General features: G+C 41.6%; 1 protein-coding gene across 1 annotated transcript; it reads right to left on the bottom strand.

Moving 5' to 3' along the window:
- Positions 1 to 719: 719 nt before the first annotated feature.
- LOC4338243 (uncharacterized) lies at positions 720 to 10,819 on the bottom strand. The gene is made up of 9 exons (XM_015783338.3): positions 10,501 to 10,819; positions 9,306 to 9,540; positions 8,974 to 9,143; positions 7,110 to 7,252; positions 6,809 to 6,986; positions 5,568 to 6,135; positions 4,463 to 4,575; positions 2,812 to 3,055; positions 720 to 1,076 (listed from the first exon to the last, which is right to left on the bottom strand). Exons 1-9 carry the CDS (start codon positions 10,707 to 10,709, stop codon positions 849 to 851), a joined length of 2,088 nt encoding a protein of 695 aa, XP_015638824.1. The 5' UTR covers positions 10,710 to 10,819; the 3' UTR covers positions 720 to 848.
- Between the last annotated feature and the right edge of the window lie 9,025 nt (positions 10,820 to 19,844).

The raw sequence follows: 19,844 nt of genomic DNA, 5'->3' as shown, positions 1-19,844 counted from the left end.
TTTATATCTGGGTTCATCAAATTATTCTTCTGAGAAATTTTATAAGCTCAATTTTCTGGTCTTTTATCTCCTCCCGTAACTTTCAAATGGATCTGGCAGAGCTGAATAAACATGAATATTAAAGTCTTATGCTGGTTATTTTTCATGGACATAGTTAACACCAGGGATCTTTTGGATAGGAAACATTGTGCTCCTCTGAATGCCTCAGCAAATTGTTCTAATTGTGCTCTAAATGTCAAGGAGACCAGAGATCATCTTTTTTTCCTCAGCAGTTTCAGTTTTGCCTGTTGGAGTAGTTTGGGCTGGATTTGGTCGACCTCTTTGGACTTTCATCAAATGATTCAAACTCAAAATGCTTCATTTCCTTTTCCTTGTTTCATGGAACTCTTTCTGCTTGTGGCCTAGAATATTTGGAAGGAAAGGAATGGTCTAATTTTTCAGGGCATTCTGCTTTCAGTTTCTTCTTGGAAGAAAAACTTGAAGTCAGATCGAGTCTACATTTATCTAGACTCAAGGATGTGCATAAACCTTTAGTGCAATCATGGATTGATCAATTGTAATATTTCTTTTTTTTTGTTTTTGCTTGCCATTGTATATACTCTTTTATTCTTTAATATATATCGTGGGAGCCTCCCTCACTGTGTTTTGATAAAAAAAACATCCCTGATCACCCGATGATACTACATATGAAATAATCAAAATACGAGGTAAGCAATTAATTTCTAGGTGAGAACTCGCATTTTTATTAAAAATACTAACTGCTACTGTACAAGACGAGCGTTGGTGATCCACCCCAACCCATCGGCCAAACAAGGCACATAATTACATTGAATATACATATACATTTTTTATTTTGTTTTCTTGTCTTCTTTATCCTTCTCCACGACTACTGGAGCTGCAGGAATGCTGAACCACCACTCTCTTAACCTTCTGGTCCACCTTTCTGTGCTTGCTCTCCTAGGTGGGGAGTGGTTCGTGAATACCTCTAGAAACATCATCAGGACAAGCAACCTTGTGGGCACGATTGCAAGGCTCAGAGCCATCACTACCAACGCAAGTATAGTTTTATCAGTGGCCTGTGAAATTGACAACCAAAATAATGTAGGTGAGCGAAGCGACGTGCACATGTGCAAGGTCAAAACAACATATTGGGGATCTTGCTATGATACCTAAATCGCAAGATAGCATTTGCTAGCGAATCTGGCAATGGCAAGATTTGCAATTGCAACAGCATGGCTTCTCATCATACTGTTTCAAACGTACCATGTGCGCTAGAATGGCACAACTCATCGTTTTATGAAATAGTCTCACATTTATTAAAGCTTTTATGTTTCTTTTTTATAATTTTGTCTTTGATTGAGGCATGGCTAGGAAAGAAACATCCCAGGTTGATGCATTTTATAAGTTTGTTTCAGGTGTCATTGAGACCCTGAAACAAAGGGTGCTATGTGCTATGTTTATCTTTTACAAACAACTAGCCACTGATAGAACGAAAAGAAAACCCATAACATTTCCTATAATAAGTAAAAGCATATTTTTCATGAAATATGTTACACAACTTTTAGCTATAAGTAATACTCACGTTAATTTAATTTTATATGTGGCTCTCCATTTAGATTTGGTTCTTACATATTGTTAAGAAGTTTATCGTGTAATATGTACAAACTATAACGGGAATAGGTGGCGTGGCAGATCCAATGCACCACCATTTGATTCTTTTCAAAGGAGTATAGATAGCCTGAAGGTGCAAGATATGAGGTAAAAGAAAGCAGTTGAAATCTGTCAAAATATGTTGGATCTCACAAGGTTCAGCAAAGTTTAGAAAAATGCAGAAGTTTTATCAACAGTTTCAACATATTCATCTAAGTTTTGCACCCCTAATGATGCCATCTAGCTTCTGATTCTATGAGGCAATCAAAACACTAAAGGTGAGACCAATGTCCAGCAAGGCAGAATGGTCTGTACAGAGTCACATAGTAAGGTGTACAAACTGCAAGTTAGATTGGATGAAGAAGGAAAGACTGTATATCATCTGCAATCCTGGCATTACGTCATATATTCTTTGATGACTACTTTTTTTCTTCTAATTTATACTACTTTTCAGTTCAAATTTTCAAATCCTTCCAACTAAATATGAAATGATTGTTTGCTCATCCAATTCACAAAATTAAGAGGGAGAGCAATTGGGACCTGATATGCTCTTCCAGAATAACAATAAATAATCATTATCTGAATATTTGTAGATGCAGAAAGTAAAACAACTTCAATAGCTTATGCCTCATGATTGATGAATATACCTTATCTAAGGGAAAAAAAATCAAATGGAACTCAAAAGTAACATAAACACAGAAGCATATCCACTCGTTTCTATAGAACTACACAAATTTGAAACATTAAGTTACATGCATAATCTGTTATGAGGGTTGAAATTACAAAAGGAATTTAATTGGAAAATTTTAAAAGTCTCTATCGACCATGAAGAAAAATAATTGGAAGACAAAATGTTGATATGCTAAATGTGTGGAATAATTAGCAGTACATCAGACGAGATGCATATGTTGTACTACGCTTAGAAAAAACAGAGTGGGTAGTAAATTTGATTTCAAATGATTAGTTAACCTCATCAATTTCTAGTTGTATCTATTTTTTTCTTGTGTTCACATATCATTATTTTCTTTCCATAGCATCATTCATCAACAAGCTGAACGAATAGCGCACATATATTGTTAGCCTAGGAAGCACAAAAAATGAATGAACAAAGTACTAGCTCCCTAAAAGGATTGAAGAATAAGAACTAAGAAATATAGTTACCTGGGAGGGAGAAGCCAACAATAAAGCTCTAATCTTCAGAAGAACAATATTTGCATCCTGAACAAGCTCTTCAACTTTGGAAATAGCATTTTGAACAGCTAAGAGCTGCTCCATCGTGTTCATTGGAGGTGGAGATGTCACTTTGACCTCCATCATTGGATTTACATGGCTAGTTAGTCTTGTAAAGAACATGAAAGTTGCCGAAAACAAGAGCACCAAAACAAGAAAATAGACTAACCACCCCCTGTGCCATCACAGAAACAGAGGATATTACAATTTACAAATGTGAAGAATGCAAAAATTGTGTAGTATGCATCACAAAAGAACAAATATTCATCATATTATGGACACATTCTTCTAGGAACAGCAAGAATTGCATGTCCCCTTGGATTTCAAGGAAAATATTTTATTACAAAAGAATGCCATTATAGCTAAGATTGTTAGGTAATAATTATTAGAGATAAAATTATTAGCAATGCTAAAATCCTATTAACTGTAATTTGCTGCAAGTGTAAACTATGAAAATATGCCTCACAGCTGATCCATGATTCTTAATTGTTCATTGAAAAAATTTAATACATGCTCAGTATTCAACCAATGTCAAAATCCAGTGGTTACGGTTGTTTTCACCAGGTAATCAGGCTATCTGTTTAGGATGGATTGATGTTGGATACAGCATTTAGAAATGGTGTGGTACTAGGCTGAATGTGTCACTGCAATAAGGTACTGATGAATTTGTGATGTACTGTTGAGAATCACTTTTTGTATGCATTGCAATGCAGTGTAATAAGCACTAAGGAGAGGACTTTTCTAGTGTTTGGCTTCCACCCTCTACCCAGTTTAACCTCCTTCCTAAATCAGGTAGGTTTTACGCTGATCGTAATTATAAGCAGGAAGGCATAATCATCATTCAAGTGTTTAATAAAGAAATGAGGAACATCCACACCGCTCTTCTTAGGGCCTGGTTCGTGAAATGAAAATTTTTTGGTGTCACATCAGACGTTTGACCGGATATCGGAAGAGGTTTTCGGACACGCATGAAAAAACTAATTTCATAACTCGCCTGGAAACCGCGAGACGAATCTTTTGAGCCTAACTAATCCGCCATTAGCACATGTAGTTTACTGTAGCACTTATAGCTAATCATGGACTAATTAGGCTTAAAAAATTCGTCTCGTGATTTCCCCCCTAACTGTACAATTAGTTTTTCTTTTAATCTACATTTAATACTCTATACATATATATGTCCAAAAATTCGATGTGATGTTTTTGAAAAAAACTTTTTGGGAACTAAACAAGGCCTTAATATATATGAGGAGCTTCCTATAGCACCATCGACTGTTCCACCACCTCAGATGACATCACTCCATGGTGCAACTCAAATGGGAGTATATGGTATCCTTGAATTCAAGTCAACGGAGCAGCAGCAAGGTGGATGGAAAGCACGTGAACTAGTTAAATTTGGGAAGGATTATATTAGAGGCAATCGAAGCAACATTCACTCCAAAGGAGCTAGTGATATATATTTATATTGCATTATATTAGTAAGTTGCACAAAATTATAAAAAAAAATCACAATAGTGTACCACAGTTAAAAAAGCATCATGCAGAATAAAGTCAAAAAGAAAATATCCATGTGAGTTTAGCATACCTGATAATGATATAAGACGATGAAAAGCAAAATACCATGGACTTAATCGGCTCATCCCAAGATGCCAGCAACACCAAAAACCTCCATAGCTCACTTACGGGAGATAGCAATTCCTAAATGCAAGTGAGGATTAAACAAAAAAAAAACGAAACATGAATCTGTATAGTTGCTAGACATGTTTCAAGCAATCATAGTATAAAATACTGTGAACAAAAACCTTCTGGCTAAAAGCAATATACATCTTCTGGTGATAAATATTTCATGTTTAAAACAAGATTTGGTCAAACTTTTGAAATTTTGACCATCAACTTTATACTAGAATAAGTTTATAAAATCATAAAAAAAATATGCTAGTACTTTTCAAGGAAAATCTATGCTTACCATTTTTTTCCTTTTTAAACTAAGCATTGAGAAATAACTGATGATCAAAGTTTGAAAAGTTGGACCAAATCTTGTCCTAAACATCAAATATATATGATCAGAGGGAGTACATACACAATGGGATTTGCAGTGAATATGCGTATACCTTCTAAATTTCCATAAGCGAATAAACTCTCTTCATCAAAATTCAAATTACTACATTCACACCTTTCAAAACAAGTGGTAATATGGTAAGCTCTAATTCATATACAATCTCCAAAATAGAGGAAATAATTTTGGAATTTTATATATCATGCAGAAATATGCAAAAGCTGGAAAATATAGGTAGGATCAGGCAAATTTCTGCAACGAAATACTTCAGCAAAAATATTACATTGGAATAAGGATCTCGGTGAGGTCTAAAAACCACATTTGGTGAATGATGGTCACAAATAAAGGATTGCAGATTACTTTCGATTTCCATGAATATATATACTTCAGCAAAAATTACTTTATATTTTTGTGATGCACAAGCTCTAAATATGTTAGATTTGTTCTGAATAATTTAACAGATCAAAATGGTGCCGGAATCAATTTGGATAAACCACAATTTATTCTGATTAATTAGGCACCGTCACAGATTAGGAAGACTGCTCATGAAAAACGAGGGAGTAACTAAACCCCAAACATAGAATTGAACAGATCTTTAACAGTTGAGAAAAGGCTAATTCTGTTGTGAGTATACCTTCATCACTGCCAAGTTTGTATCTAGGCCATCAACTTTGACTCCATCAACTGTGGCTTGGGCCAATTCAACCTTCTTATAGTTGTTCATTGACTCAGTAACTACCTTCTGCAAGGCACTCATTTCCCCAACAACTATCTCGCCAACAAAGAGTCTCTCACCCTTATTAATTGGTGATACCACTCCAAGATTCGACAGAACAGTAAATGGGGACATTGAATGCCTTGCACTGCTAATGCCAGGTTGGTTAACTTGAGCTGATCTTCTCAATGATATAGAACCAGCTAGTGTTTCAAGTATTACATCACCTCCAGGAAGTTTGTCACATAGATTAAACATCAAAAGAGACTCGAATCGATTAGAAACTGGAATGGCTAACTCTTCAATAGCTTGTAGCCGCAGAATGCTTAGTACAGCTTTCAAAATTGTTTCCTCTTTGTCAATTCCACTTATGTCAAACTTCCTAACAAATCTGTGGACACAAAGAATTTCTGATATAATGGCCAGCCAATAGTCACGACGAAAGTGGCCAGCCAACTCTGGAAATTCTAAGATCACTGGTTCTGTTCTGCATTTGCATTAACAAAAAGAAAAAACATGTAACTAAAGGTAATAAGAGCAAATCTATGTGCTAGTCATAAAGATATAAGGTTATAGGGATACATGTTGCTACTATCTCCGAATAAAAAGGAATGGATAGCAATGACTTGTAAATTAAAACTAATTAGCAAAATACCACTATAGGAATCAGCTATTACGTTTACTGGCCAAGAACCTGTGCGTTGCAACGGAAAAGGAATTCAGTTTCTAGCTTATTAAGTCAATTAGGCACATATTTAGTCAAATTAACACTTTTATGTTTTTCCTAATTGAATAAGTAGATGAGTTCGAAGTTTAAGATAAACCATCAGTGAAATGGGAGAGGACTAGTTGGAGGTTGGTGTAATACTATGGATTGTGGGGCGTAAATATCAGTGGTAGGGGTAGTGTGACAGAACAGACACCACCACTACTGACATTTGTAGTGTAGAGTGAATAAGTAGGTGATTTCAAAGTTTAAGATAAACCAACAGCGAAACAGGAGAGGACTCATTGGAGGTTGGTGTAATACTATAGATTATTGGGCCTACATATCAGTGGTAGGGGTGGTGTTGCAGAATGGACACCACCACTACTGACATTTTTAGTAGTATAGATGTACTCTATTGCTTATTAGCTTTGCTACGTGTGAAAGAACTTACAAAGTTGCTGATTTATACATAACAGCTTTGTCAAATAGCCGTGAGCCCCATGGACCAGTCAGCTCAGGTTTAACAGACTGCTTTAGATCTTCAGCAAGCTCATAAGCTTTAGGCTTATCATAGGTCACAACCCGAAGTGCTTCGAAGTAAAGAGCATGATCAGTAAGTGTTAACCTTCCTGTGCCAGCAAAGGAAAAGCTGAAACCCAGTGATATAAAACCGTAACAAGGCAAGTTAAAAAAACATGCCAGCATGTAAACAACAAGAAATCGTTTCTCCTCACTGAGAAAACTAGACATACCTGGCCATGTCGAAATCCTAACATGTTCAAGTACTGGTTGAGTCGTCAATGTTCCATCTATTTCTACAATCCTTTCTCCTCTCTGAGACCGCTGGCCAGATAATAGCGAGGACTCGGATTGTCCTTTCATTTTCTTAATCGCTCTACATGAGATAAAACATACTCTCAGTCCTGACTTTATGAAACAAGATCCAACAGAAAGTTATATGCTTGCATACCCTACCTTCAGAAAAAGGAGCATAACTGAACTTATTTTGGTAACAAAAATTGGCAAATATGCTATACCATATCCCCATGCATTTATGTCAGGTCTACCTTTAACAATGGTAAAGCATGAAGAAATGGTTAATGTTTTGAAGGAATCCCAATTATTATCCTACTACAGACACTGATTCTAAATTCAAAGTACAAACTAGTAGGTTATGTATATTAACTGATGGAAATATAATGGTATCTCTAGATGAACAAGGATGTAAAGATATTCAACAATCAGATAACCTGCCTGCTATTGAACCATTGAACTTGATTGTAGAATCTATGTACATGCCTATATAATTTTATGCAGCATAGGGCATTTATTCATTCTCCAATATTGTTTACATACTATGGTACCACAAACATTACACCCTGGTCACTGTATTAGAGCAGGAACAATAGTAGAATATTAGCTAGCTACAGACATATTTTAATGAGATAAAAGATAAGAGAGAAGAGCAGCGGGCTACAGATCTGTAGCCAGCTGCAGTACGGACTCCAAGACGTAATGTGTGTATGACAGGTGGGACCATATATTAATAGTATAGTAAGCAATTATTTTATGAATTGTCTATTAGATTGGCTATAAATGAATTGGAGCTAGTAGTGCGCTATATTATTAAACTTGCTCTTAGCAGGTACAACTTTGACCATGTAAAAGGGTACTCCCTCCCTAGAAAATTGTACGGCATATAGTTTTGGGGCTCATAGACCGAGGAAGCCAACTATTTTATCTAAATACCTCCATTTACTCTAGTTGCATGCACGGTATTAATGCATCACCACACTAAAATCTAACTGCATGCAAGCATACAGGCCTCTTTAAGTATGGGAACTATGGGAAAATTACCAACAAAATATGGATTGGGAAGTATGTGTGTTTCTATAATCTTCAACAGAGGGCTTGAGGAAATACGCCCTATAATTTTCTATGGAGGGAGTAGTTAAGAAGGGGATCTACTACATCAATCTTAACTCAAACAGGTGATATACTTCTCAGTGCAAAGTAGGAAGATAATGGCATCTATTGTAAGGTTGTAACAGCAGGTTAAACATCTAGAAATGAAGAGCTATAGACCTATAATGGTTGCCCAAATTTTCACTATATTAAATCAAGAAAGTGGATTATCCGCTTATCCCTGATAAGAATAAGCACTGAAGAGAAGCATTTCATTTTGGAAAAAAATATTCATCATGGGACAAGAAACTAGTTGTTTCTGCTACACCGCGCCATGTAAATCTAAGTTCTATATGTACGATTGGAAGGTAAGCAAAAGAGAAAGTATAAGTCAATGTGTATGATAATTATGGTAAGTAATACTCCCTGCCTCCCCGTATTCTCAAAAGGACATCAGTTTACAACATTTGCTTACAAGCATTCAATCTTTGACAACTAAGAGGCATATAGTAACTATTTAGATTTGTCAGATAAATTATATATTACTAGTGGTAGACATTTCATCAAGAGAACTTCCATAACATTCAATTTGTTTATTCTGCTGATATGAAATTAAAAAAGGCAGTTCGTCACTGTCTATTGCTAACCATGTGTAAATAACGAAAACATGAACAAATAAAATTGAATGGACAGACCAGTAGAGAAAGTGACCTGTCCAATCCTGTAAGGTACTTATCATATACTGGAAATGTAAGCCGGCCTCCACTTGATGATGAAAGTACATCAAATAGATTTGAACATGTTACCACATCAGTGATTGTTGGAATTGCAGGTGCTATTCTTGAAAAAGCCTCTAAACTGACTGTGCTCTCTACTTCAACCTGCAAGGGAAAGGAGATGAAATTCAATATGTAGAAAGATTCTTAAAAGCCCTTAATACGAGGAAGTAACCTGGGAAAATTTATTAATGCAACGCTAACAAATTATATAAGGTGTGAACAAAAGAAAACTATTTAAGCAAGTAAAGAAAAGAAAATTGTAACCTTAACAGTGAGCTGGCTTGAAGAAGAGGGAACCTCCCAAGCTAGCATCATATCAAAATTCAGGCGACGAAAGCTTTTGTCAGAAAGATACCCTGCAATTTGTGAGGCCTGTGCAAGTGCCCTCAAACAACAATATTCCAAAAAATTTCTTGCATAATTTATTTGCTGCTTTATGGAATCAGATGCTTGCATATCAAAGTCATATCGAAGCTCATCCGTGGAAGTACCAAGTACCCTGAAATGTAATTAACACAAAAGGCATAAGTTCAGCACCTAATTAAAGAAAAACTGGTATTACATATGTTTTTGCATGAAAAGGGAATTGATTTTACATGACATAGAGATTTTGAATAACTAATACTCCCTCCATCCCAAAATAAGTTTATTTATGCATTTCCGTGTACAAGTTTTGACCGTCCGTTTTATTTGAAAAAAATATGAAAAAATTTAAAAAGATAAGTCGCACATAAAGTATTATTCATGTTTTATCATCAAATAACAATGAAAATACTAATTATATAAAATTTCATATTTTGGGACGGATGGAGTATTACATAATTATGCCTATTAGCTTAACAGAACAGTAGCAAATGCAAACAACATCATATTGGTTCCGTGAAGCAGGATGCTCATCAACATGTTTCCAATCAAGCTAATAAAAGAATTACAGATCGTTCTCAAAGGACATAAACTATATTAGCTCACACAAGTTATTCATTTACCAACATCCAGATATCTTAACAAAAACCCAGTTTAGGGAGATCTTAAACAGCTATGGTTTTGATTCTATATTAGAATTCCCTTGGAACAAGTATACAATGGACGCAACGAACTACATTGCACACAACAGTTCATGTCTGGACTTTGGACATCATAAACCAAACCCATTCAGATCAAACACGAACTCATAGGCCCTACTGCACATCCTGAGCACTACATATTATAATAATCGATCTTCAAACATATGCAATGTAATATTGGTTGCTGATAAAGCCACCGAACAACCACTTATTTGCAGATTTTCTAAGAATTGTCACATCCAACGCAGTGGCTTTCCATTCAATTAACCTAGTATATCAGAAACAAAATGCTTCGTCCCAGAGCATTTCCCTTCCCTAGAAACCCAAGAAATCCCGAAGGCGAGGCAAAATTTCAGTAGAAGGCAATTGTCTCACCCATGTGTCTAGGTCATTACCGGGCGCATCGAGAGACGACGGCGTTGGCCTTGGGGGAGAGGCCGGAGACGGAGGCCTGCTTGCCGGAGGAGGACGAGCTGTCGGGGTCATCGCCGTCGCCCACCGGCGAAGCCCCGCGGCGGGGGAGGCCCCAGGTGAAGGAGCCCTCCCGCACGAGGCCCTCGAACCCCTCCATCAGCAGATCCCGCGTCCGGTTCATCATCGCCATCCTCACCTCACCTTACCTCAACAGGGGGCGGTTGGCGCACAGATCTCCTTGTACCCTTCCTTCCTTCCTTCCTTCCCTGTCGATGATTTACCCAGTGCCCATGCTTAAAGAGGCCTGTATGCATGCATGCAGTTAGATGATTTTAGTGAGGTGATGCATTAATACCGTGCATGCAACAAGAATAAATGGAGGTATTAAGATAAAATAGTTGGCTTCCTTGGTCTATGAGCCCCAAAACTATATGCCGTAGAATTTTCTAGTGAGGGAGCATCCTTTTACATGCTCAAAGTTGTACCTGCTAATACAGGGACCAGGGTGTAATATTTATGGTACCATACTATGTAAACAATTTTGGAGAATGAATAAATGCACTATGGTGCATACCATTATATAGGCATGGACATAGATTGCACAATCAAGTTCAATGGTTCAATAGCAAGCAGGTTATCTGATTATTGAATATCTTTACATCCTTGTTCATATAGTGATACTATTATATTTCCATCAGTTAATATACATAACCTACTAGTTTGTACTCTGAATTTAGAATCAGTGTCTGAAGTAGGATAACAATTGGGATTCCTCCAAAACATTAACCATTTTTTCATGCTTTACCATTTTTAAAGGTAGACCTGACATAAATGCATGGGAATATTGTCGACGCGGGATACCCGTAGACCGGATATAGAGGGTATTGGGGTACGTTGGTACGAGGATCTACGTAGTACGACATCAAGCAAACATAAGACAAGGATTATATTGGTTCAGGCCCCTTGGTAGGTAATAGCCCTAATCCAGTTGGTATGAGATTATATGATGGAAACCACATATTACAAAGGGAATAACAGAACTCGATGGTACCGACGAGACCGTAGTCGAGTTGGTTCGACTAGATCACCCGACGACTTAGCTCCTGTAGGCTCCGGCTTCGTAGGCTGTGGTGGATGTGTTAGCGGTGATATTCGATGCCTTAGGTCCTGCCCAGGGGGTCCCTTTTATACCGCGGGTCAGTTGATCTCCAAGTAGGACTCGGAGATATCGAACCCCTCACGATATGGTAAAGACCCAGTCTCGTCCGAGTAGGACTCCTTCCATACGTGGATTATGTTTCTATCATGTGATATATTTCCTTAACGCATATAGGAATTATCCGTATAAGCGCGGGCATACCGTATCAGTACTCATCGTTTATCCAAGGATAAAGGGTATACCTTATCCGTAACCCTGATAGTAGCCCCCGACTTCTGCTTAAATGAACTCATGTAATCAATCACGACTTCTGATGTCGAAATCGTTGTCGTTCTCATCTGGTCGATCTTGGCATGAGAACCGTAGAGACAAAGAGTCATCGACAACGCCGCATGAAGTTCAACGGTCATGAGTGAATTTAAATTGAAGTCTTGAAAACTACTGCGTGCAACGGACCCAGAATTTCCCGGCGGCAATCTCTCTCCTTTCCTTGGAATACGCACCGTCGGTAGTGCGCTTATTTAAAGGGATTTTGGGAATCCATTAAAAGTCCGTTTGCCAGAAAACTTCTCCTGCCTTCTAGCGCTCCTCGTCTTCTCCGCTCTCCGCACAGAAAACCCTAGCCCATTTCTCTTGCTTTGTTCTCTGGCGATCCTCCGGCGGCGATGGATCTTGACAAGTCCACCTCAACCACCGCGTCTTTGAAGAAATTGTAGGACGACGGCGCCCTCCCTGGTCGCGGGACCATGCAGAGGGAGACAGGAGGTATTGAACCCGAACCCATCTTGGGCCATATGGTTGTGGTCGAAGATTATATTTCTTGCGGTTTTCTTCCTCCGCCTTCCGAATTTCTTCTTCTCGTCTTGAACTTCTATGGCCTTTCTTTGCTTCATTTGAACCCCAACTCCATTGCATTCCTTAGAATCTTTTCTTATATCTGCAAGGCCTACATTGGGGTAGAGCCCTTCCTTGATCTCTTCCGCTTTTACTATGACTTGCGTCGGATGGAACCCAACAGTGTATCTGGATGTGTCGGATTCCGACTTCGGGATTGCCTGAAGTCGCGTTACATCCCCTTCCAGTGCCCCTCTTCTTGCAGCAAATGGCGGGCGAGATGGTTCTATCTTCAGATAGAAAACTCGGATCCCGTCCTTGTTGTCCCTGAAGAACAACTAGACAAAATCCCAGAGTGGACTGCCAAACCCGCCCTGACTCCCTCTCTCCGGTCTTTCATCGACATCATCGATGACCTCTGAACACAGGGGTTGCCAGGGTACGAAGTCGTTGCCGACTTTGTAGGTAGGCGGATCCAACCGCTCCAGGCCTGCGCCCATCCAGCCTTTGACTACTCTGTGCCAGAGGACGCGATCCGAGTTTCTCCTCGGGGTATTTTTTCTTGTATTTCGAATTTTACTCCGAGTGCGTCTGTTTCTCCTGACTTACCGAGTTCTTGTCCTTGATTTACAGGTCTGGAAAGTGACACCGTGGGACACCGCGTCAGCCAGGTGATGATCAGCGCCCCCTCAGTGGCGGGCGACATCCCGATCCCCCTTTGCGAGAAGGGTCCGGCCGAACGTGCCGCCGCAATTAATGTAAGTGTACTCGATGACTCCTTTGCATCCTTCTCCTCGAGATCGCGTTGTGACTTCACGTTATGCAGGCTCTCCCTCTGACAGACGTCATCGAACCACTCGCGGACCACCAGGTGGCGGCGTCATTGAAGGAGGGCGTCACCAAAGAAGCGTCCGACGTTGCCGCTGCTGCTGCTACCACAAGTGGCAGCAATGTTTTGAAGAAGGGGAGGAAATTCTCGTCCGTACTCGGGACCCGTCGTAAGGCGCCAAACCTAGCGGTAAACCTCCCTCTTATTTTTTAACGTGTAGTCAGAATGACTGGTCCTCACACCGTCGTATCTTACTTAGGAATCGGACGCGTCTCCCCCACCTCAGCGAAGGCAAAGGCTGGTGATGATCAGCGAGAAGTAAGTGGACGTTTTTGAAGTCTTCTCATTCACGAAATCTTGATCGCCTAGCTTTATGAAAGAGAGGAAACTCTTCGTAGGGCGGCGCGGGCGAAGGCGGCGCAAGGTGGGACCAAGGCGGCAACGTCGTCAGCAAACCAGCGTGCCGACCAGCTGGCACGTGACCTAGCAGAGGCCCGCGAGGACCTCCTGAAGATGAGGGTGCTGGTGGCCGGCAACGAGAGGCAGCGGCAAGGGCTCGAGCATCGGATATCGGAGCTCGAGAACAATCTGTCAGAAATCCGAGGCTCACTGCGAATATCGTACACCGGCCTACACCAGCTCGCTGGGGAGTGTGGTGTCACGACTACCATCCCGGCGAACCCTGATGAGTTCTCACTGACGTCCTCGCTCGTGGAGTTGGCCACGGCGATGGAGGAGATCCCCTCCAAGCACGCAGCCAGGCTTGGTGAGGAGACGTCCAACGGGGTCTTCAACGGGGCGTGCCACGTCCTCGCGTGCGTGAGGCTGGCGCACCCTGACCTGGACCTTAAGAAGGTTTTGGATCAGGGGGCCGCTGATGACACACGCAAGTGCGTGATGGAAGAAGTCAGTGACTTGGGGGAGTTCGTCCTCCCCCTTTTTGAAGAGTAGGATATTTGTTTTCCCCTGTACCTCTTAAACATCATGCTGTAAAGTACTTTGTTGTCGTTGTAGAGATGTTGATATCGAGAGTGTCCAGCAGCGCGGGCAGCCTGGCATGCCGGTGATCATTTCGGCGCTTGCGCTCGAGCCATTCGTGTCGCGGGAGGAGGTCAGTCAAAGCCCGTCCGCAGAGGCAAATATGGCGATGACGTCCCTAGGATCGCGTCTTAGTCTCCTTCACTCCTTATATTCGGATTGACTTGATTTGTTGTGTTCTTGGGAGAGAAGAACAGCCTGACTTAGTCCTTTCTGTGCTGGGCAGACCTCGAGGATGCGTTGGCTGACCGAGATCGTCGAATCCAATATTGGAATACGAAGCTCGAGGTGGCTGAACTCGAGAGGACCATGGTGGAAGTGAAGAAGGACCGGGCCGTGGAAGCTCTTCGAGGTCGCGAGGTGTGGTTCAACTCATACCTTAAGAGCTGCTGCACGGCAATGACGGGAGTCTACAAGGAGCTTCGAGTTCCCCGTGGAGATCCCGAGGAGTCGGCGGCCGGATATATCTCGTGGCTGAATGGGGCTTGTGCACAGCTCGAAGGGATCGGCAAACGTCTCGACGAGGCCCTGAAGCAGGAGTGTCGTCGATCAAGCCGGTACGCCGGAGGACATGTGCTGGCCTGCATCCGAGATCACCACCCGCAGCTACACCTCGAGTTCCTCCACGAACAGTTCTCGCATTCTCGGAGGACTCCCGCGGAGATCGACGGTCTCGCGCAATCGATGGCACCGCTTGCAGAGAAGGTTTTTCAGTCCATGGATTGGCATTGGCCGTCCTGGTAGTTTTTGAATCTTGTAAAAAATATCTCAAGGAAACATGGAATATTTTGGAATATTTATGACTTGTAAGAAACACTTGTAAAATAGAGAAGGAATCTATCTAACTAAGTTTTCTTACTCTAGGTGTGTTGTGTATGAGCGTTTTCTCACTTTGCGACTTTGATCAGTCAGTTGAGCCATACACTCTCTCTAGCCCCCAGCCTTGTTGTCAGAGAATCGTTCTCGGATGACAAGGCTCTTGGACCCTTGACCTGCCTTGGTTGAAAAAGCACTGACCCTAGCGCCCAGCCGTGATGTTGGAAAACTCAATTTCCGATTACACGGCTTGGTTAATACGCACGGTGAGAACTCTTACATGACAAGGTCTTACATGGTCGTTTGTCTCTACATGATCCGACAAGGCCTTATCCGCTCTGGGCGTCCCCAGCCGAAGTTCCCTTAGGTTCCTCAGAGGCCTTGTCAGGACGGTGTAAACGGACATGAGGATAGGTTTCAACTCTAGGTGTCGTCATGGTAAGGGATCGTCGGGAAGGAACACTTTGACCGTAATCTTTACCTGAAATCAACTTTATTGAAATCGTAAGATGTCTTACAAATATGGACACTATTGATTTATACATAAAATTTACGTAATTGATCAATGTTCCAGGAATTTGCTAACTCGCATCCATCACCATCTGCAATCTTGAATGCACTTGGCCGCAAGACTTGTGTGATCGTGTATGGTCCTTCCCATTTGGGTGAGAGCTTGTTGCGCCCTGCTTGGCTTTGAACCCATCGGAGGACGTAATCGTCGATCGAAAGTGTGCATGCTCTGATGCGCTTCTCATGGTGTCGAAACAAGATTTCGGCAATAATAAAAGGGGGTGGCTAACAAGCTAGGAAAGTGGATGGGTTTGGAGACAAGGAATTTTATACAGGTTCAGGCCTTCTTATTCAAGAAGTAATACCCTACTCCTGTCCGGGGATGATTCTGCCAAGTGTGTTATTGATTGTATGATTGGGAGAAAAAGAATCGCCCCGAGAGGAACCCGGACCCCTCCTTATATAGGGGAAGGGATCCGTAATACAAAGTACAGTCCATATCCTAACGGAATATGGGATTACAGATAAAATACAATCGTAACCGACTAGGATCCCGTGTATTTTCCTGGCATACAAGTTTAGAATCTAACCCGAGTCCTCATAAAGATATTCTATCTATATTTGGTACCGTATATCCAGCTGGAATATAACCGCCATGTAGATATGAGATAACCATAATCTCCACAGTAGCCCCCGAGACCTTCGCAGTTGACCAAAATAGTCTTCTCGAAACAAAAAACAATAATCTGAGTGCTTCAATTCAACTTGCTCCGGCTTGCCGAATGCTAAAAGACTGTGAAGGGCGAAAATAAAACATGGTGCATCAAGTAGATGCACCTAATTAGGTGTAGCCCCCGACTATGTGATTAGTTGAAAAACTAAACATATAGTCAAGAACCGAGCGATTTTATATCGAAGCATGCATGGTACTCAATAAGATACTCAGCCGACTGCTTCTCACTTGAATATATCAAGGACAAAAAAATATGAAAAGGGCCGAATGATAAACACTCAAAAGGTCCAAAAATAGATATATTTGGTAGGAATCCGAGTAAGAAACTCTTAAAATGATCCACCAAATATGATAAAGATCATGGTAATTAAGAAGTTCATTAGCCTAGGCTATAACCCTTACCATAATCAAAATAAACATATAACATGCTAGGAGGATGACTACTAATGAACCAGTCATCCCAAATTAACCCAACAGCTTTTGTAGCCTAAAAAAGCTTACAAAAATGGTATAATACCTTTCTGTCGGGCACCTTTTCATGTGCATCATATTAATTCCAAAGAATTATTGAATCGCGTTAAAAAGGATTTTAACAGCATCGGGCCGCATCATTGTGAGCACATATTGCCAAAGCAAAAGGCGCCTAAGTCCCTAGGGATCACAACAGGCCACGCTGAAAACATAATTGGGCTGAAGTACTGTACAGGCCCAGGCCCATTAGTACTCCCGATACCCTAAAAACACCGAAGTCCAAACGTCGTTTAGTCTTCCCCGCCGAGACTCTCGCCATTCCCCACTCCGTGCTACAGTACAGAACCGCGCCGACGAAGCTAGGTTTCATCAATCTGCTCCAACCCACCCTCAAAAACTTCACGAAATTTCTCCCCGCGTCCACCACTCCGATTCCCCATTCCTCTCCAGCCATATCTCGGACCAAATTAAACCATCCAGTTCACATTCATGGCGGAAGAAAGAGAAAGCTTCGAGAGTCAGTGGGCGCCCTCCGATGTGACAGAAGATAATCTGAAGGAGATGGTGGCGCACGGCGTTCTCCCAGCGATGGAGATTATCGGGTGGCAACCGGCGTTCGGCGAAGCATTCCGGACCCCTGACACACACGAAATCGTGGTATTTGCTCATTTCTTCTATGGCGGATTTTCTCTTCCAACCTCAAGATTCTTCCGGGGGATTCTGAACTTCTACGGGATTAGCTTGCATCACTTGAATCCAAACTCCATAGTGCATATTGCCAATTTTATCCATGCCTGCGAAGCTTTTCTAGGCATTAGGCTTCATTTCACCTTGTTCCGCCGCATCTTCTTCCTCAAGCCCCAGCCAAACAAAAGCAAACCGTGCGTTGTTGGGGGAGCTGGTTTCCAACTCAGAGGAACCTTGAGCCAAAAATATTTCTCCATGCCCTTCAAAACCTCAAACAAAGGCTGGCATGTAAACTGGTTCTATGTTCAAAATCCTGAGCCCGCACTCCCTGAGTACTGCTGTCTTCCTCCGGTTTACCAGGACACATGGAACTCATTGCCTATGTGAGATGAAGCTGCTCAGGCAGTGGAATTGATGGAACGCATGCTAAAACTGAAGGAACAAGGTTTGCAGGGAGAACAGATCACTCCGCACTTCATCAAAAGTCGATTAGCTCCAATCAAAGAGAGATCCCGCATAGCTTTTGAGTTTGATGGCAAGCATGATCCAAATCGGGAAGATCCAGATTCTCTTGACTTTAAGGTCATGAAAGAAAGAATGTACAAGATCTTCTCAAACGCTATTGTTGTCAGCTATTCACATCTGCTGCCCGTTGTGCCATTCAATGCATTCAACCCTCCTCCACCGGTATGCACTCAAACATTTCAACCTTCCTCAAAAGTATGCTTTTACCCTCTGTTAAGCTAATTGAAAGTTCGAAATATCATGCCCAGGAATTTGCTTTGATGAAATCGGATCCTCCAATTGCTCAACGTCGATTACCTCGCCAGTAGACTGGTCAGGCGAGTGGAGGACCAAAAATTCGATCTGACGCTCGACCAAGTGCTTCTGATCCAGTCGGCCAGTCAAATGCTCGCAAGAGGAAGCTGGTTCTAAGCGACGAGGAAGGCGATGACACCGGAAGGCTCGAAGACAAAGGAGCGACCGGAAAATCCCCGAAGCCAACTAATCCGAAGAAGAAAACCTCCAGTCATCCTTTGCCAAAAATCAGAAAGTCTTCCAGGTACAAATCATTTGGCCATCTTCCTTGTCTTGCAGCTTACCCACTGTTGAAATAATACTAACAGCATAACTCAAACTCGTAGGAAGCCGTCTGACATAGATCCTTCTGAAAAAGACCCCGAGCCGGCTGACATAAAGGCAAACCCTTCAAAAGAAACCGGGCCAACTGCAGAGGATTGTCCGAGTGACAAACAACCGACAACCGACAATGTAGAACCCAGCAACGAGCCCCCGACTGGGAACCAGTCGGCCGAATCTGAAGTCGGTGCTAACCAGGAGCCCCCGACTGGAAACCAGTCGGATGCAGGGCCAAACCAAAAGATTCCTGAGGTTGAAGCTCAAACGAACAGTCCTCTCGGGAAGGATGCTGACAGTGAATCAGAAACCAAATCTCCTGTGAAGACACCAAAGTCCACTCATCCCCGACCGGGAATCATCACAGGTAGACACGCTATCTGAAATCATCTTGATCCAACAGACTTTATTTGGCTGCTTCATCTTCATTCATGGATACACTAGGGCCAATAATTGGTGATGAATAAGAAATCCTCCGGATACAAGCAGCTGAGGATTCATGCCCTCCGATTCTGGTCAAGTGGTGGGATGACAACATGCAGCCTCAAGGGATCGTGATAAATAAGCAAAAAGAGGACGAAGAGTTATGCCTACTGAAGAAGGCACTTGGTCAGGCAACCCGCATTGTAAATGTAAGCCCTCTGGTACATGATCTCAACCATCTTGTTTGCCATTTAATTCATGCGCTAATTAAACTGTCTTGCAGAGGATTCATCTTAGGAACGAAGCCAAAACGGTAACCTTAGAAAGGTTAGTCCCTCATCTCGGAACCCTCGAAGCCACCAGGAATCAACTGCACGAAGCGAAAGAACTTGCCAGGAAGAATGAACATTATCTGAAAGATCGGATCGCTGAGCTCCAGGAATCAAATTTTGAACTGAGTGGCTCATCAAAAGGTACGCACAAACTCTGCTCAACTGACTCGTACTGTTATCTTTGCAATCTTGATTAACCGTAATCAATGTAGTGCAAGCTGCCAAGATATCTCAGTTGGGGAAGCAGATTCAAATTCTGGAAAATGACAAGGCAGAACTGGCAAGACAAAGAGACCTGGCTTTAAAGGAAGTTGAAGGTATCAACAATCAATACCTCAAAAGCCATTATCCTCCAT

The sequence above is a fragment of the Oryza sativa genome, chromosome 5 (assembly GCF_034140825.1).
Source record: "Oryza sativa Japonica Group chromosome 5, ASM3414082v1".
Classification (NCBI taxonomy): Eukaryota; Viridiplantae; Streptophyta; class Magnoliopsida; order Poales; family Poaceae; genus Oryza; species Oryza sativa.
Note: the sequence above shows the minus strand (reverse complement) of the source record. Positions and strands in the feature narration are given on the sequence as shown.

What these genes read in the sequence shown, in the direction of transcription:
- LOC4338243 (XM_015783338.3), bottom strand. Translation starts at nt 10,709, where the DNA reads ATGGCGATGATGAACCGGACGCGGGATCTGCTGATGGAGGGGTTCGAG. An exon ending in TAGGATTTCGACATGGCCAG is followed by an intron (nt 6,987 to 7,109) that starts GTATGTCTAGTT and finishes TTGCTGGCACAG; the next exon opens with GAAGGTTAACACTTACTGAT. An exon ending in CAAACTTGGCAGTGATGAAG is followed by an intron (nt 4,576 to 5,567) that starts GTATACTCACAA and finishes ACTTGCATTTAG; the next exon opens with GAATTGCTATCTCCCGTAAG.